General features: G+C 38.7%; 1 protein-coding gene across 1 annotated transcript; it reads right to left on the bottom strand.

Moving 5' to 3' along the window:
• Positions 1-44: 44 nt before the first annotated feature.
• Positions 45-23,075, bottom strand: LOC125769850 (uncharacterized). The gene is made up of 7 exons (XM_049438784.1): positions 22,472-23,075; positions 14,563-16,340; positions 14,101-14,445; positions 5,218-5,406; positions 3,343-3,983; positions 2,084-2,315; positions 45-2,004 (listed from the first exon to the last, which is right to left on the bottom strand). The coding sequence occupies exons 2-7, from the start codon at positions 16,266-16,268 to the stop codon at positions 1,944-1,946; spliced, it is 3,174 nt and encodes a 1,057-aa protein (XP_049294741.1). The 5' UTR covers positions 16,269-16,340; positions 22,472-23,075; the 3' UTR covers positions 45-1,943.
• Positions 23,076-23,203: the final 128 nt, after the last annotated feature.

Genomic DNA, 23,203 nt, shown 5'->3' with positions numbered 1-23,203 from the left:
CACGTGATCACTGTGTTAGCGAAGCAAAGAAACGATAAGCGCGCTGACGTTTCGCACAATGCAGTAAATAGTGTTGCATCTGTTCATTTATTTGTTACGATGTTTTTGTTTTGTATTGTTACACTGTTACGATTTGTTACAGCAATTTATATATTGGTTTACCCATAGTCTGCTTCATGCGGTTGGAGGCGTAATAATAGCTGAGAATACATACATTTATTCCTTTGCTACACGTAAATATATATGTGTATATGTATAGCATCTCTTTACGGAATGTCGTACTGTTACGATTGTGGCTCATAAACATCAGTAAACTTGCTGTGTTGCACTGTATATATTTAGCAATGGGTTTGCGACTCTACTGCAAAGGTGTAACACATTCAACAATCATATGCATATACACATTTATCGTCACATAATCGCCTTTGTTAGTTTGTATGTTTGTTAAAATGAGTCAATACGTCGCATTATTTTAACCGGTCGCAACATTCTAATAAAAGATTGACTGTCCTCCGTTCTCAAATACTGTGCTGCTACTACTGTAACCTACAAACGGGGCGACCGCAATTGGTGTAGTGCGGTGAAATCGTTCAACGGCATTTAAATGTGTATACTTTTCTATTATTATTTCCAACAAAAGCATTCATAGTTTTGTTTTTTGCCTTTCATATTCGAGAGCAACATTGTTTTGTTTCACTATTTAGAATATTTGGGATATTTTCATTCCATCATGTTCTCAGTTAGGCTACTTTTTTTTACTTGAACTCATTATTTGGAACAACTGACTAGGGAATGCTTGTTTGCATTCGTTTCAGGCATGTATTGCACACAAATATTTGATATATTTCACTATTATCATTTTGATAGTGAATTTTCCTTTTCAAAAAATTCAAAAACCTCAATAAATCAATCTAGAACAATATTACAAATAAAGATTTAAAAACTGATTTTACACATAATAAAAAAATAACTCTTTGCAATACAATGTTTAATGTTTCGTATCAAACGGCATTAATAGAAAATTGTACAGAGTATAATACTGTATCAACATGTTATATAAATAGTTACAAATATTTTGCCAATATTTTCTTTTCCTTTTTTTCTGCACTCTTCGCAATGAATTCTCACCTGATCGAAACCTTGCGACTTGAATCTTATGTTTTACATCTCTTACCAAATTTCCCAAAAGGTTCGCTTAACATGCGAACTCACATGTACACACATATAAACGGGATAACAACAATGGTTTGAGCTTTGTGGAGATTGCATCCTATCGTCGTATGGGGTGAAGGGTACTACAAACACCGATATCAAAAATAGAACACATTCTATTGTTCTAATCCGATAGCACGGCACAGCTACTAAGTGTCTGTTGAGAAAGGAGGCTTTAATGTACTAAGGTCGCTTAACATCACCACTACATTTAGATCGGAAGTTGCTGCTTTTTGTATGATTTTCTGTGCTTCAACTTTTCCTACTCCTTTTTAAAGTAGTCACACATAAATGTAACATCACTACGCAACTGTAGTGAGTTTAACAATCGTTTTCTTCCAGGAAAATTGATCTCCTTTTACTAACGCGCCTCGTCAAATATTTTCAGCGTTGTTCGGTGTAATAACATTGATCTTTTACTATCATTTATCTCCATTTTATCAGTAGTCTACCGTGTTCTTCACTCGCGTAGTCCTTCCAGAGCATATTTTTAATAATTGTGTTCCTGACATCATTTTCATCGATCCTGCTTTTGCCCAGTCGGCAAACAATCAATCATTTCGTTTTCCCTGTATCACAACGGTGCGTTCCTGTTCGTTTCCTTTCGTCTACTGTTGTTGGTTCGCTAATCTTCATCATGTTGTTAGCTTTCATCTTTTCGTCCACTCAAGCGCATATGCAAGCCTATTCGGTCCACACACGATGATCCTTTGCGTAGATGTGTTTTAGTTTTATGAGTTCCATGCCATGACGACCTTCTTAAACGGCACGAAGATACCGTGCAGTGGTTCACTGTATTGGGCGAGACAAAATTTAAATTGGTTTCACCTTCACCAGAACAACATATGCAATCCGGCGGAACTGTACGTACCACTCGAAAAATCGCTTCCCGTCGATAGTGCCATCACAGTCGCCCAAATTGTTCGGCAACTGCAGCCCAACGTATGTGTCGTCGGTGTCCGTCCCGGCTACGGGACCAATGTACCGTACCCGGCCGACTATGACGCGCCCGTTGGGTGAGATAACCTTCGCCAGATGGCCCGGCTTGAGACATTTGGGCGTTTTTGGCAAAAATGGTAGCGCTTGCTTGGAGGGAATGTAGTCTGAAAGAAAGGCATTTTACGATACAAATTTTAGGAGAAAGGGTAGCAATTGAAGAAAAAATGTACAATAAAAAATGATAAATGGTGATCGTGTTACGTGCATTGCATGACTTAGAGTACAATTCAATGTGAAAATAGTGAGTTATTTCATTGACATGCAATCAATATTTTGCTGTTCCTCTTTTTCTGTTCTGTTTTTACATAAGATCGTTTGGGGGTTATTAATTGGCTTTTTATTATTCGTTAGATTTCTTTTGAAATAAAGCGCAGTGTCTTAAACAGGGTAGAAAAGCAGTGATTCTTTACATTTGAAGTGGTTTTATTTTTTAAGATAATATTATATGAATGCTTCAATGCTCGCAACGGCGTTAATCCGTGAGTTGGCGCCTAAAGCTATGCAATATGTTTTCATTTACAATCTTTTCCCGAGTAACGCTCATAATGCGTTCTAGAGAAATCCGCGTGTCTCACGTTTTAGCGCAAGTTGAATTTTGTTTTAAAAAAATCCTAGTAAGGAATTGAACACGTTTTTGTATGAATTTGTTTACTGTTACTATTATTATTTCTACGTTTATTTTAACAATTTGAATTAAAATTTACCTAGGTAATATGATTACTAATAAAGTATAACGTATTTTTGATTAAAAAAGATTGCCTTTCGAGAACAGAGCAGACTTTCGAGTTTATCATCGAAATCAAAATTCTTTTTCTACCATCCACAAATACAGTACAATCAAATATTATTGTAAAATATTTTGGGTTAAACTGCATTTAATATACGCGACGAAATGGAACAGCAACAGGGTTAGATCGAGTAAAGTACCCAGTGGTGTAGGTGATAAAGGCACTACACGACAGTACCGGATATCAAATTCCATCCGTACCCTCGTATGCAAGACTGTCTGCTATGGCGTAAATAAAGAAACGCCAGAAATGGTAGGTATTTTTTACTAAAACAGCTTATAATTATCGCTCTAGCATTTTTGATAAACAACTAGAGCAGTAAACCTTGTCCACGCATACTTACCCCTCTGAATGTCATTTTCCGAGCACCGTCGGTGTTTTGCGGTTGGATGATGCAGCGATGGATGTGCGTGGCCTGCATGTCCAGCATGAAAGGTTACGTGTGGCAATAGTCCAGCCGTTGCCGGTGGCGGTACACCGACGTCAAGCTGGCCGAGCGAATCTTCCATCGCAAGCATATTGCCACCCTCGAGCGACCGGCGAAGGAATTCTTCCGCCTCCTCCAGCAAGCTGTCCGTCGATCCGCCCGAATCACCATGGATCCTGTACAGCGATGGACCACCGTACCGGCGCGGACAGTTGCAATCGTGCCGCAAGTCGGGCAGTGAACCGCGGATTTTGTGTACCGGCTGCTCCTGAAAGGTGACGCGCGGTGTATAGTGCATGCTTTCCGATGGTCTCAGCGCAGTGTTTTGGTGTGTTTGCCGACAGATGGCACAGCGCATCGAGGGCACACTACGCGAGCGATGGTGCTTGCTGAGCGTGGAATAGCGCGAACCGGCCGAGTAGCTTTTCGACGAGTCGAACGAATCACCCCGATTCGTCCACAGTGCGTCCGTTTGGGTGGTTTGGGTGGCAATGCTGCTCTCGTTTACCGTCCACTGCGATACACCCGGCGATGTCATGCTGAAGCTGGGTGGAATGCTGGCCCGGGAAAGAGGAGATAGGAGCGTGGGAAAAACTCATATTACTAATTAGTTTGGACTGGGATTAAAGACGGAAAGGGCAACGGTTTTGCTTGGGTTTCTTTCTCCCAAGACAATCATAAATCATGCCAAAGCACCGAGTGGAAAGGAATAAAAGATGGTGCGGATTTGCCTGATGCAAAGTTTATTTGTTCTTGCGGCTTCGTTAGATGGTAAACGACACGTTTCGAATAACAAATAAATTTACCCTACGCTAAATCACGATGATTGTGGACAAATTCGTAAGAGAAATCAAAAATAAAAAAAGCTCAATTTTCTTTAGATTTAAACTTCGTTAACAGAAAAAAATATATTATTGTGGTTTCGTGAATTTAAATTGTTTCAATTTTGTTTTAAAAGATTGTTTAACAACATGTGAAGACAATATGGACTTCTTCAGCTTTGTTTGAAAATATAAAGATAGTAAGTAACATATGATGAACTATTAATAAAGAAAACAATTTATCAATACTCCAATCATCGGTCCATTACTGTATTGGTGGTTTGTTTGAGCACGCCTAAAAGTATGCAATGTATTTAATATTCATCCATCTGTTGCTCAACAAGAGCTTAAGAATTTACACAACTTCCTTGGAATCAAAAGCGATTAAAATAACAATGTTTGCATACTTTCAGGCGTTAAAAATAAAACACAACAACGCAATATATGAGTATACACGGTAATAATACAAGCAATCCTCAACAGTTGTAAAATTGTTGTAAACAACAGCAACAGAACCCATGTCATGGTGACATCAGCAGACGGACTATACAAAGATAAATCGTCTCATAACTATAACCCAGATTTATCGTAGGCATGATGATTCATCGCCAACAATATTAGGGGAAGCACAAAATATACACCGAGTGGAAGTGGAAACAATAAGAAACAAAACACTCCGCGCCTGGAAAATAAAAATTATGTCTGGCGTTTTCGTTTCCCGGTCGCGTCTAGTCAGTTTTTACGTTTTCAAAGTGTCGTCTAGCCATTGGCAAGTAAGGTAGGTCATCTGCAGATGGGTTTCTTTTTTGCCATCTCCATGCATTCGTCTGACCAATGGCTTTCGTACTCGATTCGATTAACAAAACAAACCCGGAAAGCTAGACGTATCGTTGTACCGTGGAAGCTTTGCATTTCGTCGTTTTGTCTCGTTTTTGTCTTCCTATGGATGTCGTTACATGTCCCTTCATACCCTTTGGTGGCTTCCGGTGTTCTTAGCAGGTTTCCCTTGCAGTAGTTGGGCGACCGGTTCGGGTCGCCGTTCTCGTCCTGCTGATGCTGACAGAGGTGATCGGCCGATCGGGACAGCTCCGGTACCATGCTGGTAAAGTTAATATCGCTCAACAGCACCCGGCGCGCTTCCTGCGTCTTATCCGACGGTCTGGCGGGAGAAGAAGCGCAATGTCGTGTTTTCCAGAGCATTAAGCGAGCAGCAAAGAAATGAACAGAGATCAAAAGAGATACACCACGATTACGGCGTGTTCTTCACTGGGAGATACACAATACGCTAGACTCATTATGCAGGGGTTGTTCAAAAAAGCTATTTGAGACAATGTTTTAAGAATTTTTTTTTTGACAATGAAAAAAAAAATTTTTTTACATTATCTGGTATTTTACTAGGATCTGAAAGACTAAAACATACTGCTTTAGAACTATATGTTTTTAGTCGTACATTTTAATCATAATTATTCTTTTTATGAATTCATGCTTTAAGCACTCCCTTACAATTTAATTTCTATCAATCCAATTGTTACATTTAACAAATTTTCCTGTTCAAAATAAAAAGTAAGAATCAATAGCATACATTTAGGCGCAAAAAATGATTCAATTTGAAATATCAAAATTTGGAAATTATTTTTAAATTCATAGTAAATAATAGTTCTACCAAACCCCTGCATAGTACAAGATTGGGTCCAGTAGAATAAAGCTGAGCCTCGAAGAAGATACCTTTTGCGTTCTGTATATACATCTGTGTGTGTGTGCGTTAGATAGTACGTGTGGTTTAGACTGATTATGTGGCTCTTGTTTGTCAGCCCGTCAGCGTGTTTGCATGAGCATATAGTTTCGCCCTTATGCTAACTTCATCCTTTCACAATCTGCTTGCGAATAGTATTCGTGAGTGTGTATGTAAGTGTGTTTGTATGTGTGTGTGTGTGTGTGGTAATAGCGACACTTTAATTGGCAGGAAACTACTAACCGGCGAGAAAAGACACACACAAAAATGACAAGTAAACGCCATTGTATTTACCACGGACCATGATAAAGACATTATTCTGCGGGGGATAATACAATTTCCCATCCCTTTTCCTCTATTTTTAGTGTCTTTTATAGGTTTTCTCTAAGGGGTTTGCCCGCAAAACAATTAAGATTTTAAAGCCTAGTGCAAGATAGTGGACGGAGCATAACCTGCACCCTTAGCTACCACAACCGCCCGCAGGAGAAGACGGATATTTTCGACATCCGGCCGGGATGGTGTTGGCGAAATGTGCTAAAGTCACGCCAAGTTGTCGAGTCGTCTTTGCAAAACAGAGGCTTGGTGTTGGAATGGTAACGGTTACTGAAAGCAGCTAACGCAGCAGGAATCCCAGCAAAAGAGCAATATTCTCTTAGCCACATGCACCAAAGCCACCAAGTGTACCGAGTGTAGGAATGACAATTGAAAAGTGCTGATGTTGGTGATAATCCTTCGTAAGAATGGAAGAACACCATTAAAGGGTTCTATGTGTCGTTTTTCCTGCTAGTGTCTGGGCGATGCAATGGTGAACTGACATGCTGGAATGGCGCAAAACATGCCATAAAAAAGCTAAAGGACCTGTTAGTCACTTTTGCGTATTAGGCTGTACATATGTATTGAAGCCGGCGATTGTGCCCATGCCTGGCTTTGTGGATTGTAGGTTGCATTACATTAGAAGAAAAGCTGAGAGAAAACACTAAACAGGTAATAAGAAAATTGAAGAATATATAATCATAGATTGAAATTTTAAAGGTTTATTGAAAATTTCCGCAAAAACATCTTCCGCAAGTTAATTAAGATTTAGGCAGAAGCAGACGAATTAAGAAACGGAGATTTACAGCTCTCCAATGTAGCACATGGTTACGAAAGGTTCGAGCATAAGTTACGAGATTCATTTACATAAGGTTAAAAGCCAACATCTACTTTTCAGGGACGACAACCTAAAATAAAGTTGTGTCGTGTCATTTCTGGTTCTCCTTGATTATATCTGCCCATAGTAGGAATATCAGTCCTACTTACATGTTCAGTTTCTGTTTTATCTACGGTCCGGATGCGATTTGTTAGCTCGTCCTGACGTGTAGGACCGGTGCCGTTACCACATACACCAAAGACCCAGTATACAGAGTCCGCTAACAGTAAATTGTTGTTTCGCTTCCCAACCTAATACAAAATGTTTGGTCACATTTAACAAAATTGGAAACTCTCACACATTCGATCTTCAGGTTTAGTAACGTAGTAGTGTTTGGCCATTCGGCAAAAAAGTAATAAAATAATAATGTCGCATTTACTTAGAACATGACACAATTAAAAGGCTTGCTGCTTCAAACTGTACAATCATTAGTATTGTATCTGTGACAATGAATACTGTGAATATCAATTGCTTCATACTGATTTATTAAATTAAGTCTCATGAGTTAATTCTGAGTTCACACCTGGGACACTATTGAATGGTAAGGATGAGATGATCTAAAACAAGATCCTTCTTCGAACTTAACACGTTCGACTACGGAATCAACTCCTGAGTCCAATCCGAACATAACTAAGGAGTCAATTTCGGAGTTCACACCGCCGTCAACTCCGTGAAACTCCGGAGTTGACATCGATTTCCACATCAACTCCAAGTCTTTTTGCAACTCTGGCTCAAACATGGGTTTAGAAGGATCGTGGATCTAGCTTTCACAAAACAAACCAGTCGGTAGTCTCAACGGATACGGCAACTACAGACATGAAGAGCCAAATGATTATGGGACAGCTATGGGAAACACTGTCTCAAGATGATCTCCGGTGGAAAATCTAATGGTGAAGCGTGCGATAAACAATTCTTTTACGTATGTGAATTCTATTCTCCTGAAGTGATGCGCTTGTTTCCTGACGTGTCCCACAGAACTGAGAAAACATCAAAACTGCAAATAAATCCTTACCGAAACTTGTAGAATATTCAATGAGATGATATCAAACTAGTGCTTTAGTTTTGTTTTTCTAAGTAATTTAGTAGTTTCTAAGTAATTACCACTCTATTATCGAGCAACATACCTAAAGCCAAGTTTTGCAAACAATGCGGTTTGACAGGTCAACCGAACCTAGTACGATCGATTCCAACTAGGTCTGTCTATGAAATACTCTTTCTTTTCGTTCACGTAGGAATAGTTTACAATAGCCAAATGTATACTTGTGCTATATGGCCTTTGTTCCTGAATGATCTCATACCTACATTACTTGAACGTAAGAGTATATTTGGTAAAAGCATATCTTATAAAAAAATCTTTTCACATTCTTCAGCTTTCTCGTTTTTACGGGTTACGATCAGTGATGGCAATTGTAATTTTCTTCAAAAAATAATAGAATTATTTTAAAGTCCGTTAAAACATCCTGTGCGTGTAGATGATTCGATAAACAATATAAAGCTATAAACAATTGCACATTCGGCTCCAAGAAACATGGTGTAGGATATTAGTTCTTGAGGATATAGTTCTTGACACTATGCCTTCAGTATTTATCCAGAATGCAATTTCAACCGGTGCGATTGTAATTCTATAAACAATTTTTACGCAATCCACGTTTACCCTTTTTTACTATTTTTAGTAATATTCTACATTCATTCTACGGCATACAATTCTTGGAATATGTGCAGGAAAATAATAACCATAAAAATATATGATTATTCAATATGAGGGAGTTTAACGCTGCAATTCAAGAGAATATGAGAGAATTTTCTTCTTCTTTTGTGGCAGCACTACAACAAAAGCTCAAGAAGTTTCAAGGTCTGCCTTTTCTGGCTTTCCTTGACTTTATTCACTCGTAGCAGGATAATCAAGTCAGCCCTGCGTACGGAAGGATACGAATGCTAGTTGAACCCCGGGAGTTCTGTTGTGTAGAGACCCGCGCCGCTACCATCTCTGCCACAAGGTCGCCCCGGTCTGAATATGAGAATTTAAGAATAACAACCCTTGGTGAATTATGAAAAATATGATTGTTTTTTTATCCACATACCTAATTTGATTTTAACCCAACTACTGCAGATTGATCTCCGGATAGCTCGATTCCATACGCATTTAAACTTAGCGAAACATTTAGAGTGTGTTCTATTTTATTTCTTTTTGTACTTCATCTTTGAGATATACTGCGATCGGTCATAAATGTTGGATGCGTGATCAGTATCACAAAATTACACAAAAGCCAAAACCTTTTTTTGCTATAAGCTTTCACATATACTGTTTTCTCCAAGTTGTACTCCAAAAACTGACTGATTTCAAGAGTGACAAGCAAGTTTTTGCGTTTGCTAAGTATGGAATTTATTACATTATAGCTTGTGCTACACAATAGGTCTGAGATCTTCCAAAAGTAAAGTATGGACATATTCTTCCAACTATTTTTTTAGACTAATGTTTTTGTAATGAAGTTTGATTATTTTCTTCATTTTGGTTTGTCCATCGAAAGCAAATGCACACAAAGTAAGCGCTTTCGTATTCGCATCGCGTCACAGCGCCTTGAGGACAAACAACATGCACAAGAGAACTACATCTCGGTGCCACCAAGCAAGACCGCAAACTGTGCTTTGTGTGGTTGGTGCCGACGTAATAAATAAAATTTGGCACACATACTCAACTCCCGCACTCCGGGCATTTCGGTGGCCATTTTACGGTGTGAGGTGAGCTTTCTTGTCCATCAACGAACAACATCACTCTTTTAAAGTACCTCATCACTAGAAGTCACTCGATATTCCCAGCTCGGTTCGGCTAGAAGGGGTTTTTTGGTCGCCGTGACCTTGTGGCCATTGGAAGGTTGAACGCAATGTGCAGGATTTTCTCGTCATTTTGACAGCGGTTTTAATCAACTATTTCTCCGTACGGCCGGCTTGTGTTAAGTGAACTGAATTTCTTGCACGAATCTGTGGGTTAAGGGACCTCACCAAAAATGTACCATTTTTATGAACAGTTTTTATTTTCTCTCTACCATTTAGAAATTTTTGACCGTTCGGTACCCTTTTGAAAGTGAATTTTCTACGAGTCTTTTCCAATCTGGTTGGTTTTGTTTTTTATTTCGTACACGAAAAACGGTTCATAAGATTGAGATTACAGCAAGAGTGTTGGAAACGAAACCCAAAAAGCTCTCGGACCACGTATGACTAACACCAATCACCATTTTTCTTACTGGGTAAGTTTGAGATGGTTAAAAAGGTAAACTGCATTGGGTATCCGAAGTGTGGAATACTTGGCTACTTGAAAAGAAAAATGAAAATTCTTCTTATTTTTTTTATTCGTATAGAACGGTCCGTATTGCTATTTCATCTAATATTATTGGTACCGAAAAGTGATTCGTTCCTTAGCCCTTTTTTTCTGGGTTCCGTATTAATATTTGAAGCTTATCTATCCTTCCGAATTCTGATAACGTCGTCGTCTGAGCAACAGGTGGTAAACTTGACTCAACAACCTTGATCCTTCATCAAATTTATGTTTTCTCGTAAAAAGATAGGGTTTAAATATTTGACAATAATGTTGATTGTTTCATTATTCTGCAGAATGTATTGAATTTTATTTTATATGAGTTGATTGATTTCAATACACAACAAACTTTTAACGAAGATTGTATCATCATCATCAATGTTGATTGATTTTTTTTTATTAAATTAAAAAAAACGTTTAAATATTTTACTGCATACTCTTACTTTGAAAGTAAGAGCTTCAAGCCATGTAGTTATTTTTTATATTCTAAATCAAGCCATTTTACGTCGTCAAAAGCGAACCCGTGTATAATCGTTGAAGCGATGATCTATCGTGAGAATTAATTTCCTCTCACTAATGCCCGTAGCAAGGAGCTGTTGGTAGGAAGCGAACAGTCTGCGATAATTATTTCGTTTCGATAGGATGCAGTTATTAAATTATTAGGACTAGTTACATAGTCCAAGACTAATTCTGGGCAAATATTTTTGTCCATATTTCCAAACAACATTCACGAAATATCATTTTGTTCGCATTGGTTTATATTTATTAGTACAGAAGGAACACATTTATATAAAAGGGAATTTTTAATGTTGAAAATACGACAGATGCTGTCATACTGATAGCGAAAAAAATAAATTTATACTGTTGCAATTTCCATTGCACTCGCACAGATGTAGGTATGAGACACACTAACGTATATGATGGCGTATGCAAATATTCCACACCATCAATATACCTACGAACCTAGAGCCATTAAATTTAATCATGAAACGAATTTATTACATGATTGCATAAAGATTAGTTTCCACGAATTTTCGAAACGCACACGAACGGATCAAATCCTCCGATCCGTAATGGAAATGTATCTTTCCCGACGAATGATATCAATTTTCATGAGCAACTTCGCACTCCATGATTATATTGTTATTCGTGAATTGCTTAGTGCGTGTTAAGCAAAATAGCAGCAACAACAAAAAATGTGTAAGCCATTTTGTTGTGAGCAACCGGTAACCCTCAAAAGCCCGTTTGATGCGGAACCCTAGCCGAATAAAAAGAAAAACATCATACCTATGGAAACATGGACGGATAGGCTACAAGATAGCCGGATTGAACTGATGTTTGACATCATTTAAATATATTATCCTTTCTTTGCCTTGTCTAGCCGTGTCTCTTCATGTGTCACACAACTTTTTCCGGTAGTTACAAACCGATCTGTATTATCTGCTAGTGTTTGCAAAACGGGATGGTTGTGTTGATACACAACTTTAGCAGCTATCGATTTTACCCAAGACCGCCGTGGGTAGATAAATAGATATCAATTTCCTGTCATAAGAAAAGTTTGCTTTTCGTCTCCTTTTTTTTGTTCTCTATAAGCTACAAACAAACTGAATCAGAGCATGCAAACAAATGAAGGAAAAGTATCAAAAAAAAGTCTCACATTTCTCGTAAGCTGTATTGATCCTTTTTTTACGCAAGATAGATTGTTTGTTTTCGGTTCAAGATGAGTTTAATCTAATCAAAATCGATCAAAATTGAAACGTGTGTGTGTGTGCTTTAATTTACAAACACAGTTTAATATGCTTTGAACAAATTGCTTGATTCAATATTTATGCAATTTAATTGTGAATTTCAAAACAAAATTTTAATAATGAATGTTCTGTAAAACTGTTACTTGTTTTAAAACTGAATTAACCTTTGTTTCAATGACCAAAAGTACATCCTTACTTCTACATATAACCACCTAGCCGGGTAGGTAATGCAATTTTTATTGAATTTTGCACATTACAAACGTTCAAATGAGTTTTTATTCAATTCTAAAAGATGTTTTGACTTCAATTCAACTGCAAAACAGTTTCATACTAAACATTTTTTTTAAATTTTATTCGAATCTGAGTTTTATTCTAACAAACATTTTTACACCCTTACTTCTATAACCAGCTACCTGGGTATGTCATGCATTTTGTACTAGTTTTGACCTTTTCTGCGTTGAAAAGTATAAATATTTTCGTTTTTAGCTATTGTATTGCCGTCAAATTTCCATTAAAGTTGCCTTAAATTACTTAACTTTATTTAATTAAAGCAGAACTCCTGTATAAATTGTATTACCTACTCGGGTAGGTGGTTATAGAAGTAAGGGGTACAAATCGAATATTGAATTAAAAGTATATTTTAGTATTAAAAATTACAAAAATCTGGTTTTTGCGTATATCATAGAAAACATGATTCCTAAAGTTTCAAGCCGATAGCTTCATTATATTATTAAGATTTAAAAGTGCAAAAAACACTCACGGGTAGGTGGATATTGAAATGAAGGTTAAATTGAAACGTTACATTTTGACATTTTGTCAATCGACAACCATCTCAAGAGGGCTTCAAAAACAGGCGGCTTCTGAGTTGTCCATTTATCCATACCGTAGACAGGCACAAAGCTACCGTTAAATGCATTAATTGCATACTTTTGGGGGTTTATGTACTGGCATGGAAATCAGACATTTTTCTTTAGCAAATATGTTTTAATATGTGTGTGTGTTTTTACAAAGCCCAACTCAGTTAGAAGTGTGTTAATACAGTTGAGCAACTTTTTTTTTAAATAGCTCCCTCATTAGTTTCTTTTTAATACTTAAGCAACCCCGCTGTCTTTCCGATGAAGAAAAATATGATATCAAAACCGAACACACCATCAGCTTTCTAGCACAGAAGATTTAGCTGCTTAAATGTTTCTCTCCAATCGATCGATTGCGAACATCATCCTCAACGTAACGTCTGCACGTGGCAGCTTCTTACGTAAGCTGGCGGGTGTTCCCGATGCACACCCGATGGGATAAAGGAAGCAGCAAAAAAGAAGGAAATGCCAACCCTCTAATAAGTAGCAACTGCCACGTTCCTGCCACGACCACAGCCATGCAAAAATGTCTACCATCCGTAACCACCTGTCACTAGGCGATGGATCGATTCGACACGGACGAAATAAAACGTATCGATAAGTCAAAATCAACGTGGATCTGCGCTTCGTTCCCTGGTAGGCGTCGGAACGAAGCATATTTTAGTTTTTTTCCCGTAAGAACGTAACGAATATCTCGAGGATTACAAGCATCGTGGAATTTTTGCTACCCTTCCTTGGGTTCATTTACACGGGCATTTAATTTGTGTGTCGTAAAACAGGCAAAATGCTTTAGTATATTAGTGTACAGTATATGAAACTGCAACAAATTCCGAAAGTGGTTCTGTTTCATGCTCAATTTCAGCGGGTTTTTGTTTGAGAAAATGTGTGTGTGTGTTTTTTGTTGAGTTTCTGATGTTTCAAGAGCCAAAGGTGTAATAACGTAATTTAGCTCAGTAAGAACTCCAAATCTAATAAGCACGAATATGGCGGAAGATCGTGTGCCGTTGGTTAGCTTACCTGAGTGGGAATTTACCTTTTCCACCGGGTGTCGGTGGAACGAACTTCGACGGTAGTGTATACAGCCCCGGCACGTACTCGGAACCGGTCAGGTGGGTTTCGGAGCGCCATTGTTGGGCCAGGGCAGATATATCGGTTTGTGCTGCCTGGGAGCGCTTAACCTCGTCACCGGTCACTCCCCGAACGCCACTTTCAGCCGCTATCACGGTACGGAGTGTTTTCCCCGGTGGCAGATACTGATGCGGTGAGTAGGTGCGTGGCGAACGGGAGAACTTCACTGCTAGCGGGCTCCGATTGGTGCTAGCACCGGTCGATTGCATACGACTGCCGGGATGAATGATGGGACTTTGGGAAAAGGAAAAAACACAGAAAAGTACATCAGCACGCAGAGATTCAGAAACCTAATTTAGGCAAAGGATTAATCATCATCCGTCCCGCTGGGATCGGACGCGTAGAACGTACCGATAGGCGGGAGGATTTGGGCAAGTGTTGCGACGACCCATCTCCAAAATGTTCTCCTCCGTGATGCCACACTTGGAGATGTCCGTTTCGATCAGCACATTGTAGTTAGTCCAACGGCGGCCCAGTGCACCTGCGGCCATCAGAGGATTCGAACCAGCGACATCGAAACTATCGCTCTGCTTACCATCGTCATCCTGGCTGCTAGATGCACGACACAGTGCGGGAATTACAGTACCACCGGACGCGCCATAGTCCATACTCGAGTCCTTCTCCAAACTGGACGACTTTGTGCTAAAGTCCATGCTTTTCTTCTTATTGTCCATGCTGAGTGAGTCTTGACTTTCGAGACTTTTACCCTTCTCTAGCTCATAGCCTTCGACCGGCTCGCTTTCACTGCGCTCGAGTGAGCTCAGCTTGTCTGCATCAGACCCCAAATTAGTGAAGCTCACTAGTACCGGAGTACCCGACTGACCCGCCTCGTGCCATGGTTCGTAATCCGATATCGACACTAGGTCTTCCTGCGTGATGTCTTTCGCATTATCATCCGACGAGAAAATCAATTCGATATCGTCCACTTCCTCTTGGTTTTCCGACTCACTTTTCTTAATTCTCCGCCGAGGATCACTGGAGGGGTCAGCCAACGTGTAACTACCCGTAATGGGTCCAGTTCCGTGTGACTCCCCTTCCGGCTGGGTTGTAGCAGGATCTTCCGCAAATACCGAATTATCTCCCTCCGAGATGGAGGTCGTCGATTGACGATCCGTATCCACATGCAAGTTCTCCGACGATATCTGCTTTATGCTGATCGCTTCCGAACTTTTGCTCACACTCAAGTGTTCCTCATTTACGACGCTCACACGCAAGTTCTCTGCACCATCCGCCTTCAGTACTTGCTCACGTACCGTCACATCATCATCCGCTCCACGTTCGACGGGTTCTGCAATCGTTTTTTCCTCGTCATCTGGCGTATGGTCTGCTGCGGCATCGGGCGTTGTTGGAGAATCTTTCTGACATTCAGAACTTTCTGCTTCGGAACTGCTGCCGTCCATGTTGATGTTAGAAGACACCTTGATCTTTACATCTATTCGTGACGCCATGGCAGAATGTGGCCCACCACCAGGGTGCGAAACTATCTGTATGTCGGGAACTACGGACACTTTCTGATGTGCGGCAGAGCTAACATCTTTGGGCGATGTCTTTTTCGATCGCACTGGATCTTCTATCCTTTTGACCTCTTCTTCTACGATCAGTGGACTCGAGCAGCTCTCATCTATTGATGTTGGATGTGCTTTAACTTTACGTTTCTTTAATTTTTTTGATTTTTTATCCTCCACAGCAGTTGTTGAGATATCTTCACATGATTCACGACTAGCATTAAAATTTGCTGGCGGCTTCAAAATCCCTGATGTGGATGGTATTTCAACACCATGAGTTGACTGTTGTTTTCTTTGGCCGTCAGACAGCTCGATGCCCCTAAATCCGGCACTGATTCTTCCTTGCTCAACCGTTTCCCGAACGGTTATCTGCTGCCGTAGCTGATCTACTTCACGGCGTGACTCCTCGAGAGCCGTACGCAGAGACACGACTGTTTCGTGCAATGCTCGTACCGTGTCGAACGGACGCACGTAAGATTGCAGCTCCGACGAGCTGGAGTCACTGTACGGGCAGTACGCAACCCGGCCATACTGTTGGCCGGTCCGCTCCATCTCGGCGCTCGGATGTCCGAAGGAAGGTAATTCGTTGCAATGATTTATTCATGACGACCGCACTGATGAATGCTGCCGGAAAGGAAAAGCAAACGGATCATTATTGGAACAGTTATTGCATTCGTAAACGGACGGATTGGCCTCAAGTAGCTCTTATTTAAGCATTTTGAACTTTCTATTGGTTCTGGTGCTTCCTTTATTCATTCCTTTTTTGCAAGTTAATATAAAGCATTACTGCGTGAGTAAACGAATAATAATTTTGTATTGAACCACATCCATTTCTTAGTTTTGAGAAGAAAATTTATTGATTTAATTACTCCCATCTAAGAGTTGGAGTGCGTCTTGGGTATGTACGCCTGATGAAACACAATTCTTGTTTAATTGTAAATTATACAACGGTGCTTTTTAATCTTCAAGTGTCACTATCACTTTTTTATTATTTTCCGTCTTTCATTTACCAATCTCTTCTCTTTATATCATAAATTTTTCTAGCATTCCGCTTTAAATTTACCATTTTTTTTTAATTTTTTATATTTTTATCTGCGTTCATTACGACTTGCATTCAATTATCAAATATATGTTTTGATATGAGCTTTATTTTTTAGCTCATAGAAAACAGATACGGCTTGGTTATTTTATTGATTTTACATTTAAAGTATTTATTAAAGCTTGTTTAAACATTTTCAAATTTTTATATGCTTTTAACCATTTTTATGAATATAATTAGCATAATTCACATTCTTTGAGGCTGGATGGTTCTTTAAATTTTAATAATTTGCGTTACAAATCAACCATTTATAAATTATTAACAAATAAAACTGTTTTCACTACAGCATACGTGGTAAAATAAGTCTAGTAAGCCAGAAATGGCCGGCGTGACCTGTAAGGTCGTTATGCCAAGAAGAGAAACTTGTCAATCGAGCATTTTCCTTTCAATTTCTTTAAAGTTGCTTAGTAACGTCTATCTTCTATCTATTTCTTACTCAATCAAAATGCATGTTCCGTACACCGTTTTAAAATTGCTTAGCGACTTAATTGGTTTTGCCTAGTACAAAGCGTTCAGTAATGTCTGAGGCTGCCTGGTACAACGCATAAAAAAATTAAAGCAAAACGAATATAATAGCACAACAGCACAGCAATTGTGCCTGGCAGGCTTACTATGTTTTCCTACGGATATCTGTTACGAATCACCATCTCGATCGAATCATATCGTTTTAACCCCGTCACTATGGATACAATTCAACGGTTCAATGATTGTGTGCGTTTTCACAGATGTATCTTTTGCGTTATCTATTTCCTTTTGCACAGTTGGCCCCCGCCGGTGTTTGACGGTTCCGTCCAATTAGTTTCGTTTGCGTTGCAATTCCTTCGTCGTTAGCAGAAAATTTTGCCCAACAGTGGAAAATAACAATTGCCAACAATAACAAATGCCCTTTCAATAATAGATCGAATAACAGTTTCTATGGCTCGTGTTTAAATGATGAAAGTATGTAAACGGAGTGTTTTGTTTTGTTTTTAAATGAAGTCAAAACAACCGCTGAACAGTTTTGCACTTTAACAATTTTCGAAGGTTCAATCCCACAAGATATAATGGTTTATTATGCATATAGTTAGGCGTGGTTCATGGGGCTAAAACTTTTAATCATCCATCTAATATGATCGTTTCCCCGAGGGTTTACCTTCAAAATACAAAACTCCGATTAGAGGGAGGAAAACTTTTCGAGGTTTTCTACAAGCACACATCCTTCACACAAATAATTGCTTCAGCGCACAGTGCCGCCCGGCCGAAAGCCATTAGCAGCGGGCAAGTACAGTCCTTAACCCAATAAAACTATCGCACTTGGAGCAAGGATTTTTTCGCAATAAATGATTCATCCGTGTTGGGAGCTTCGTTTACGCGTCACTGCCCATTTACGCTAGAGGGATACGGATGCAATAGAGTTATAAACGCCTTTTTTTTGCAGATCGTGATCTTCTTTATGCGAGTACAAACGATGCGTGCAGCCTTGTTTTATGTTTATGGTATGATTTGTTCGCGTGCCTGTGTTTTGTTTTGCTGTGGTGCATTATATGACAGTAAAAAAAATCAATAAAATGGCAAAACTATTTTGATTAATCGAAATACCTAACGAAAGCAATAAAGCAAACTAGGTTTTCTTTTATTCAGAAGGCAATTACCTACTGAAAAAAAGATAGAAATATAAGCAAGAGCACATAATGCAAGAATAACAAAAAGATAAAAATGAATTGGAAATTTGGCGCCTTGAATATCCCTGGATTATGAAACACGAAAACAAACTTATTTTGAACTAAAGTTTTTTTTATAAAACTTTAGCCAAACTTTGCTGCCAGAATGGGTAACATTCCCATTCTGGGCAATATTCCAACACTTTGGTTCGCTTTTGACTGTGGTTCGAAAGCAAAACAAACATAACATGAAAAAAGAAGGATACGAATGCATACATCCCACGTAAGAGCTGTTTATCCGTCAACAAACTTTGACGAGACGATGATACTTAATGTGTAGGCATACAACAATATATTTCGTCTAGCGGCTCCTAAAGTTTTCGACATTATTAGCCGAAGTGGAAGCCGGCTCAAGTATTTGCTACTCAAATTAAAACGACTCGCTTTAAGTAACGAATGGAATCGCTCATTATTTGTTTCTAATTAGTTTTGCTCGATTTATTGAGAAAAAAAAGTTTTTTTCAATCAATAATAAGAGCTTGAACAAGATGCTATCTATTTTGATATATACCAGCCTAAGGACCAGCTTAAGATATAAATAAACAACTGTATATCAACAATCTAATAATCTGTTAAATATGATGGTTATTTAGTCTCGGAATCGAACAAAATTTAAGCCATGTTTGAATTAACTCTTATGTTCATGTTTCAAAAATGATGTTATTTCAAGAATTGGCACAACAGCGTTCCCTAACCGCAAAATCATACCGCCAGATATTTCCGACCACCTACAAACGGAAGTTAAACAACGTCGTACGACCTCCTCTGTATTTCGAACACAAAAGATACGGTAGGATGAATAAATTATGCTACTCTGTTGCCATTATGGTGCGGTGCAGTGTTTGATAACCATTGCCGAAACTATGCACATCGTTGTTGAATATTTAACCAGTTTGACGAGCGTTTTATGTGAAGCTGTAAGACAAGCCGTGCTTCCTGGTTTTCGTATTAGTACAACGACAGTACATGTTAAGACTCTGACTCTGTCTTTAGTTTTGATGAAATGTTAACGACAAGGTATAAGCTTTTTTGATACATTACGATAATTGAGTGTGTTATTGAGTGTGTTATTGTGCGTTTATTTTTTTTTCATAGTCAATGTTATTACTCTGTTGGATCGTTGTCGATCATAAATGTCTTATGATCTTATGTTATGTTGATCTTATGTTTAATAATTAACTGTTGCTCTCTCAACTCAATTTCATTATTATCCATAGTTTTTCTGCATGCTTTTGTTTCTAAAAGAACGACGTATTGTTTATAACTACTGGAGACTACTAGCTAACTTTAACGAGAAAATTGTTCGTTACCCTTACAAAAAGACCTTTTTCTTTAACATAAAAAAAATATTTTAAGCCAAAATATCAAAACAAACACGAGAGCTTATTACAACTTTTAATTTTTAAATTAACTCGCATACATATTTTGATTCTTAAAACCCTGAAAGTATGCAATTCATGGTCTATTGATAATTGTAAAGATTTACATTTTTTGTTGACCTTATTGACCATTGACCTTATTTACAATAAGATTCTGAAAGTCTGGAATCCCACCTCGGAAGATAGCAAATTAAAAATAATATATTTCGCATCTATTATTTAGATCCAATAGAAGGTAAAAGGTTTACACTAGAATGGGAAAAATAATTTTTCGTAATTAATTTATTTCAATGTTTATAATTATTGTGATAAATCAGTGATAAATGATCGAAAATTTAATCACTCACTGAATATCTTTTGAGAAAGAATCATCGCCAATCTTTAAATGCATGATGGGTTCGATGATATTCCCAATGATATTGTGTGTAACCTTGACAGTACTCTAGAGATGTATTTTCAGAATTACGTCCACACGTGCCATCTCACAAATTAAAAGCATTTTCGCTATAGTACACTCATCATCCGTTTCTTCTTCGACCATCTACCAGGTCTACCATGTGACCGATGCAATTCTTCCCATCGAAGATCAATAAGTTAACATTGCACATTTTATCGTTCAACGACGCAGCAAAGGTCAGGCAGCTGCTGTGGTAGTAAAAGAAAAAACATACACACACACAACGTTTCAGATGTAATTCCCAACATATACTACGGTGGTAGGAATACACTGTCTGCACCGTCTGTCTCTGGTATGTGGTTGTGAAGCGAATGCGTACGATGTCTCCCTCAAAGTCGTATAGTGCACGAAAATAGTAACAAAGGAAAGAGAACACAACACAGCGAAACCGTAAAGGAAGCGTTCCGGCAAAGGATCATCAGTCCTCTAGTATCGGTACGAGCATCGTCGCTTTCCATCAAGCTATAAATAACGGCCTCTCAGGGGAGAAATGCAACACACCGGATGCGAAACGTGCTGGTACGTGCCCGTCCGTTCTACGAGCATGGAATAAGCTTGTTCCGCCTGCTAAAATGTCCCTTCCTGTGATGGAAAGCATTAGAAGAGTGCCCCGAAGGAGATGGAACAATTCAATGGACAGTATATTATCGCACCTATTAGCATTGTTAATCATTGCTACTTGTCATTCCTCTAATCATGTCGATTTGTGTGATGTTTGTAAGATGCATTAATTTTCAATATTCAATCAGAAAGGAAAATAGGAAAGTTACTGAAAAAGTTGATGAATTCATTAACGCATAATCTTAGTACCTAGATCGAATTTTTCTATTTTTTTAAGTTTTGACAATTAATATTTGAAATTAACGTTGTTGATTATATTACGAGTTGGTTTGCTTTAACGAACCAACATTCAATAATATACTCCGTTTTTGGTTAAGATCGCTTGGTAGCAGTGTGACCAGATTATTTTCCTCGTTATCGGTAGGAAAGCAAAAAATTTATCGGTAGTTGTCGGTATGATCCTAATTCTGTTCAGTTCATGTTCTCTTCAGCTGATACGTGTGACCGGGGTGGGGGGGGGGTGTTGTTCACAGGGAAAATGAAAATTTAATTTTGTCGTTTTCAGCGGCACAAAAAGAGCCAAAACTCGGTCTTTTTAAAAACATTTTGTTTGTCTGTAGACAATTCATTCTTGACATTATGACTTCTTCAGTAATATTAAGAAAAATTTGTGATTTTCGGTAGGACTCATGAAAAATCTATAGTTTCAGGGTGCTCGTCTGTGAATCGGTAGGCTTATCGAAAATCGGTAGGAATACAGATAAATCGGTAGTTCTGGTCACACTGCTTGGTAGGCCAATATCGTATGCTAAACCGCGGGAAGGGTTCTTATATTAGTTTTGTACTTGACGTTTATCAAAGCCTTTATCAAAATGCGATTTTGCAACAAATTTCTTTTTTTTCTTTTTTTCCTTTTTTGTGGATATTCTTTGGAACAGATTTTAGATAAAATGCAACAGTTACTACATGATATACTAATATCGGGGAATAAATTAACTTTTAGTTACTTAAACATACAACTATTGCAATTTAATAAGAATAACATTTTTTTTTCAATAAATGGAAGTTATGTGTGCTTTCCCTAGTAATTCATCATAGGAAAAAAAACATTACTATTTTATAGACAATTTAAACACAATTTACAACAATTTCATGAAACGTTTAAATCTCTACTAGACCACTATAGTATTCCATAATTAATGTCCACTGCCAAGGCAAAAGGAGCAACTCAGAACTCACAGATAGCCAACCGGTACGCAAAACAGGCCTAAATCAACAGCATCTATGTAGCTTTATAGGAAAAAGATATAAATATAAGATAAACAATTATGGTGCCTGTTCACTGTCACGTACTACAAACTTTGAAACATAGAACCCTAACCAGATGCGCGTACTCAACCAAATGGTTAAAGCTTTTTTCGTTCCGGGTCAGCTGAGATACTGACCATGTCCGGGTACTACCATGTCACCCAGACATAACGTGGAACGATCCGAACCTGAACACACAACAATCAATCATAATAATGGCTTTGACCTTACTTTTCCCTTAGCACACTTACATATTGCGTTGCTTAAACCTGTTCCCCCAAAGGCTCACTGTGGTACACTGAATCCTGCGATGCACCCTGACAGTTGTAGATGCATTTGCGGTATCTCTCACACCCTCTTTGGTGCAGCAGGATGCTTCGGAATGTGTGCAGTGATGGATGAAGCCGTTCTCGTCAGCACTCATGCACAACAATTCGAACAATGTTCATTTGGCATACGCCGTCCGTTTTGCTACGTGCTGCAAGATGCAAAACGTTCCCACTAATATTGGATGTGCTTCAACGTCTAGCGTTCTTCCACTGCTTTTGCGCCTGCGGTCGTGGGAAGATTCGATGGACTCAGCAGTTCAAGTTTCAGCACCATCCTGACAACCGCAGCTGCTGATGCTGGGGCGTGTGTCTTCGTCTCTTTTTTTACTGAGTCATCGACAAACGGGGAAAGATAATAAGCAAAGTAGTATATTGCACCCGAGTGGCAAATGAACTTAGCTTTCCTCGCACTAATTACGACTCCAGTGGGTGATGTTTAGCTGCCAACCTGTAGTTCCAATTGCTGGGAGCTTTATTTTATTCTCAAATCACGCACTACCACATCATCGCCATCACCGGGTATACTCATTTCTCATGGATTACATCTCATGGATTAACAGCTAATTGCATTAATTGCCTCGTAGGACGCACAGTACCAGGTGCAATGAGGGCTGCGGGACTAGAACCGTGGAAATTGTACTACATTCTAACCTA

This window comes from Anopheles funestus, chromosome 3RL (genome assembly GCF_943734845.2).
Source record: "Anopheles funestus chromosome 3RL, idAnoFuneDA-416_04, whole genome shotgun sequence".
NCBI lineage: Eukaryota > Metazoa > Arthropoda > Insecta > Diptera > Culicidae > Anopheles > Anopheles funestus.
This window is presented reverse-complemented; position numbering and strand designations above follow the sequence as displayed.

Coding starts and splice junctions, on each gene's coding strand:
- LOC125769850 (XM_049438784.1), bottom strand. CDS start 16,268: ATGGAGCGGACCGGCCAACAGTATGGCCGGGTTGCGTACTGCCCGTAC. Junction 14,446..14,562: donor CCAAATCCTCCCGCCTATCG/GTACGTTCTACG, acceptor CTTTTCCCAAAG/TCCCATCATTCATCCCGGCA. Junction 3,984..5,217: donor ACACCGGAAGCCACCAAAGG/GTATGAAGGGAC, acceptor TTCCCGGGCCAG/CATTCCACCCAGCTTCAGCA.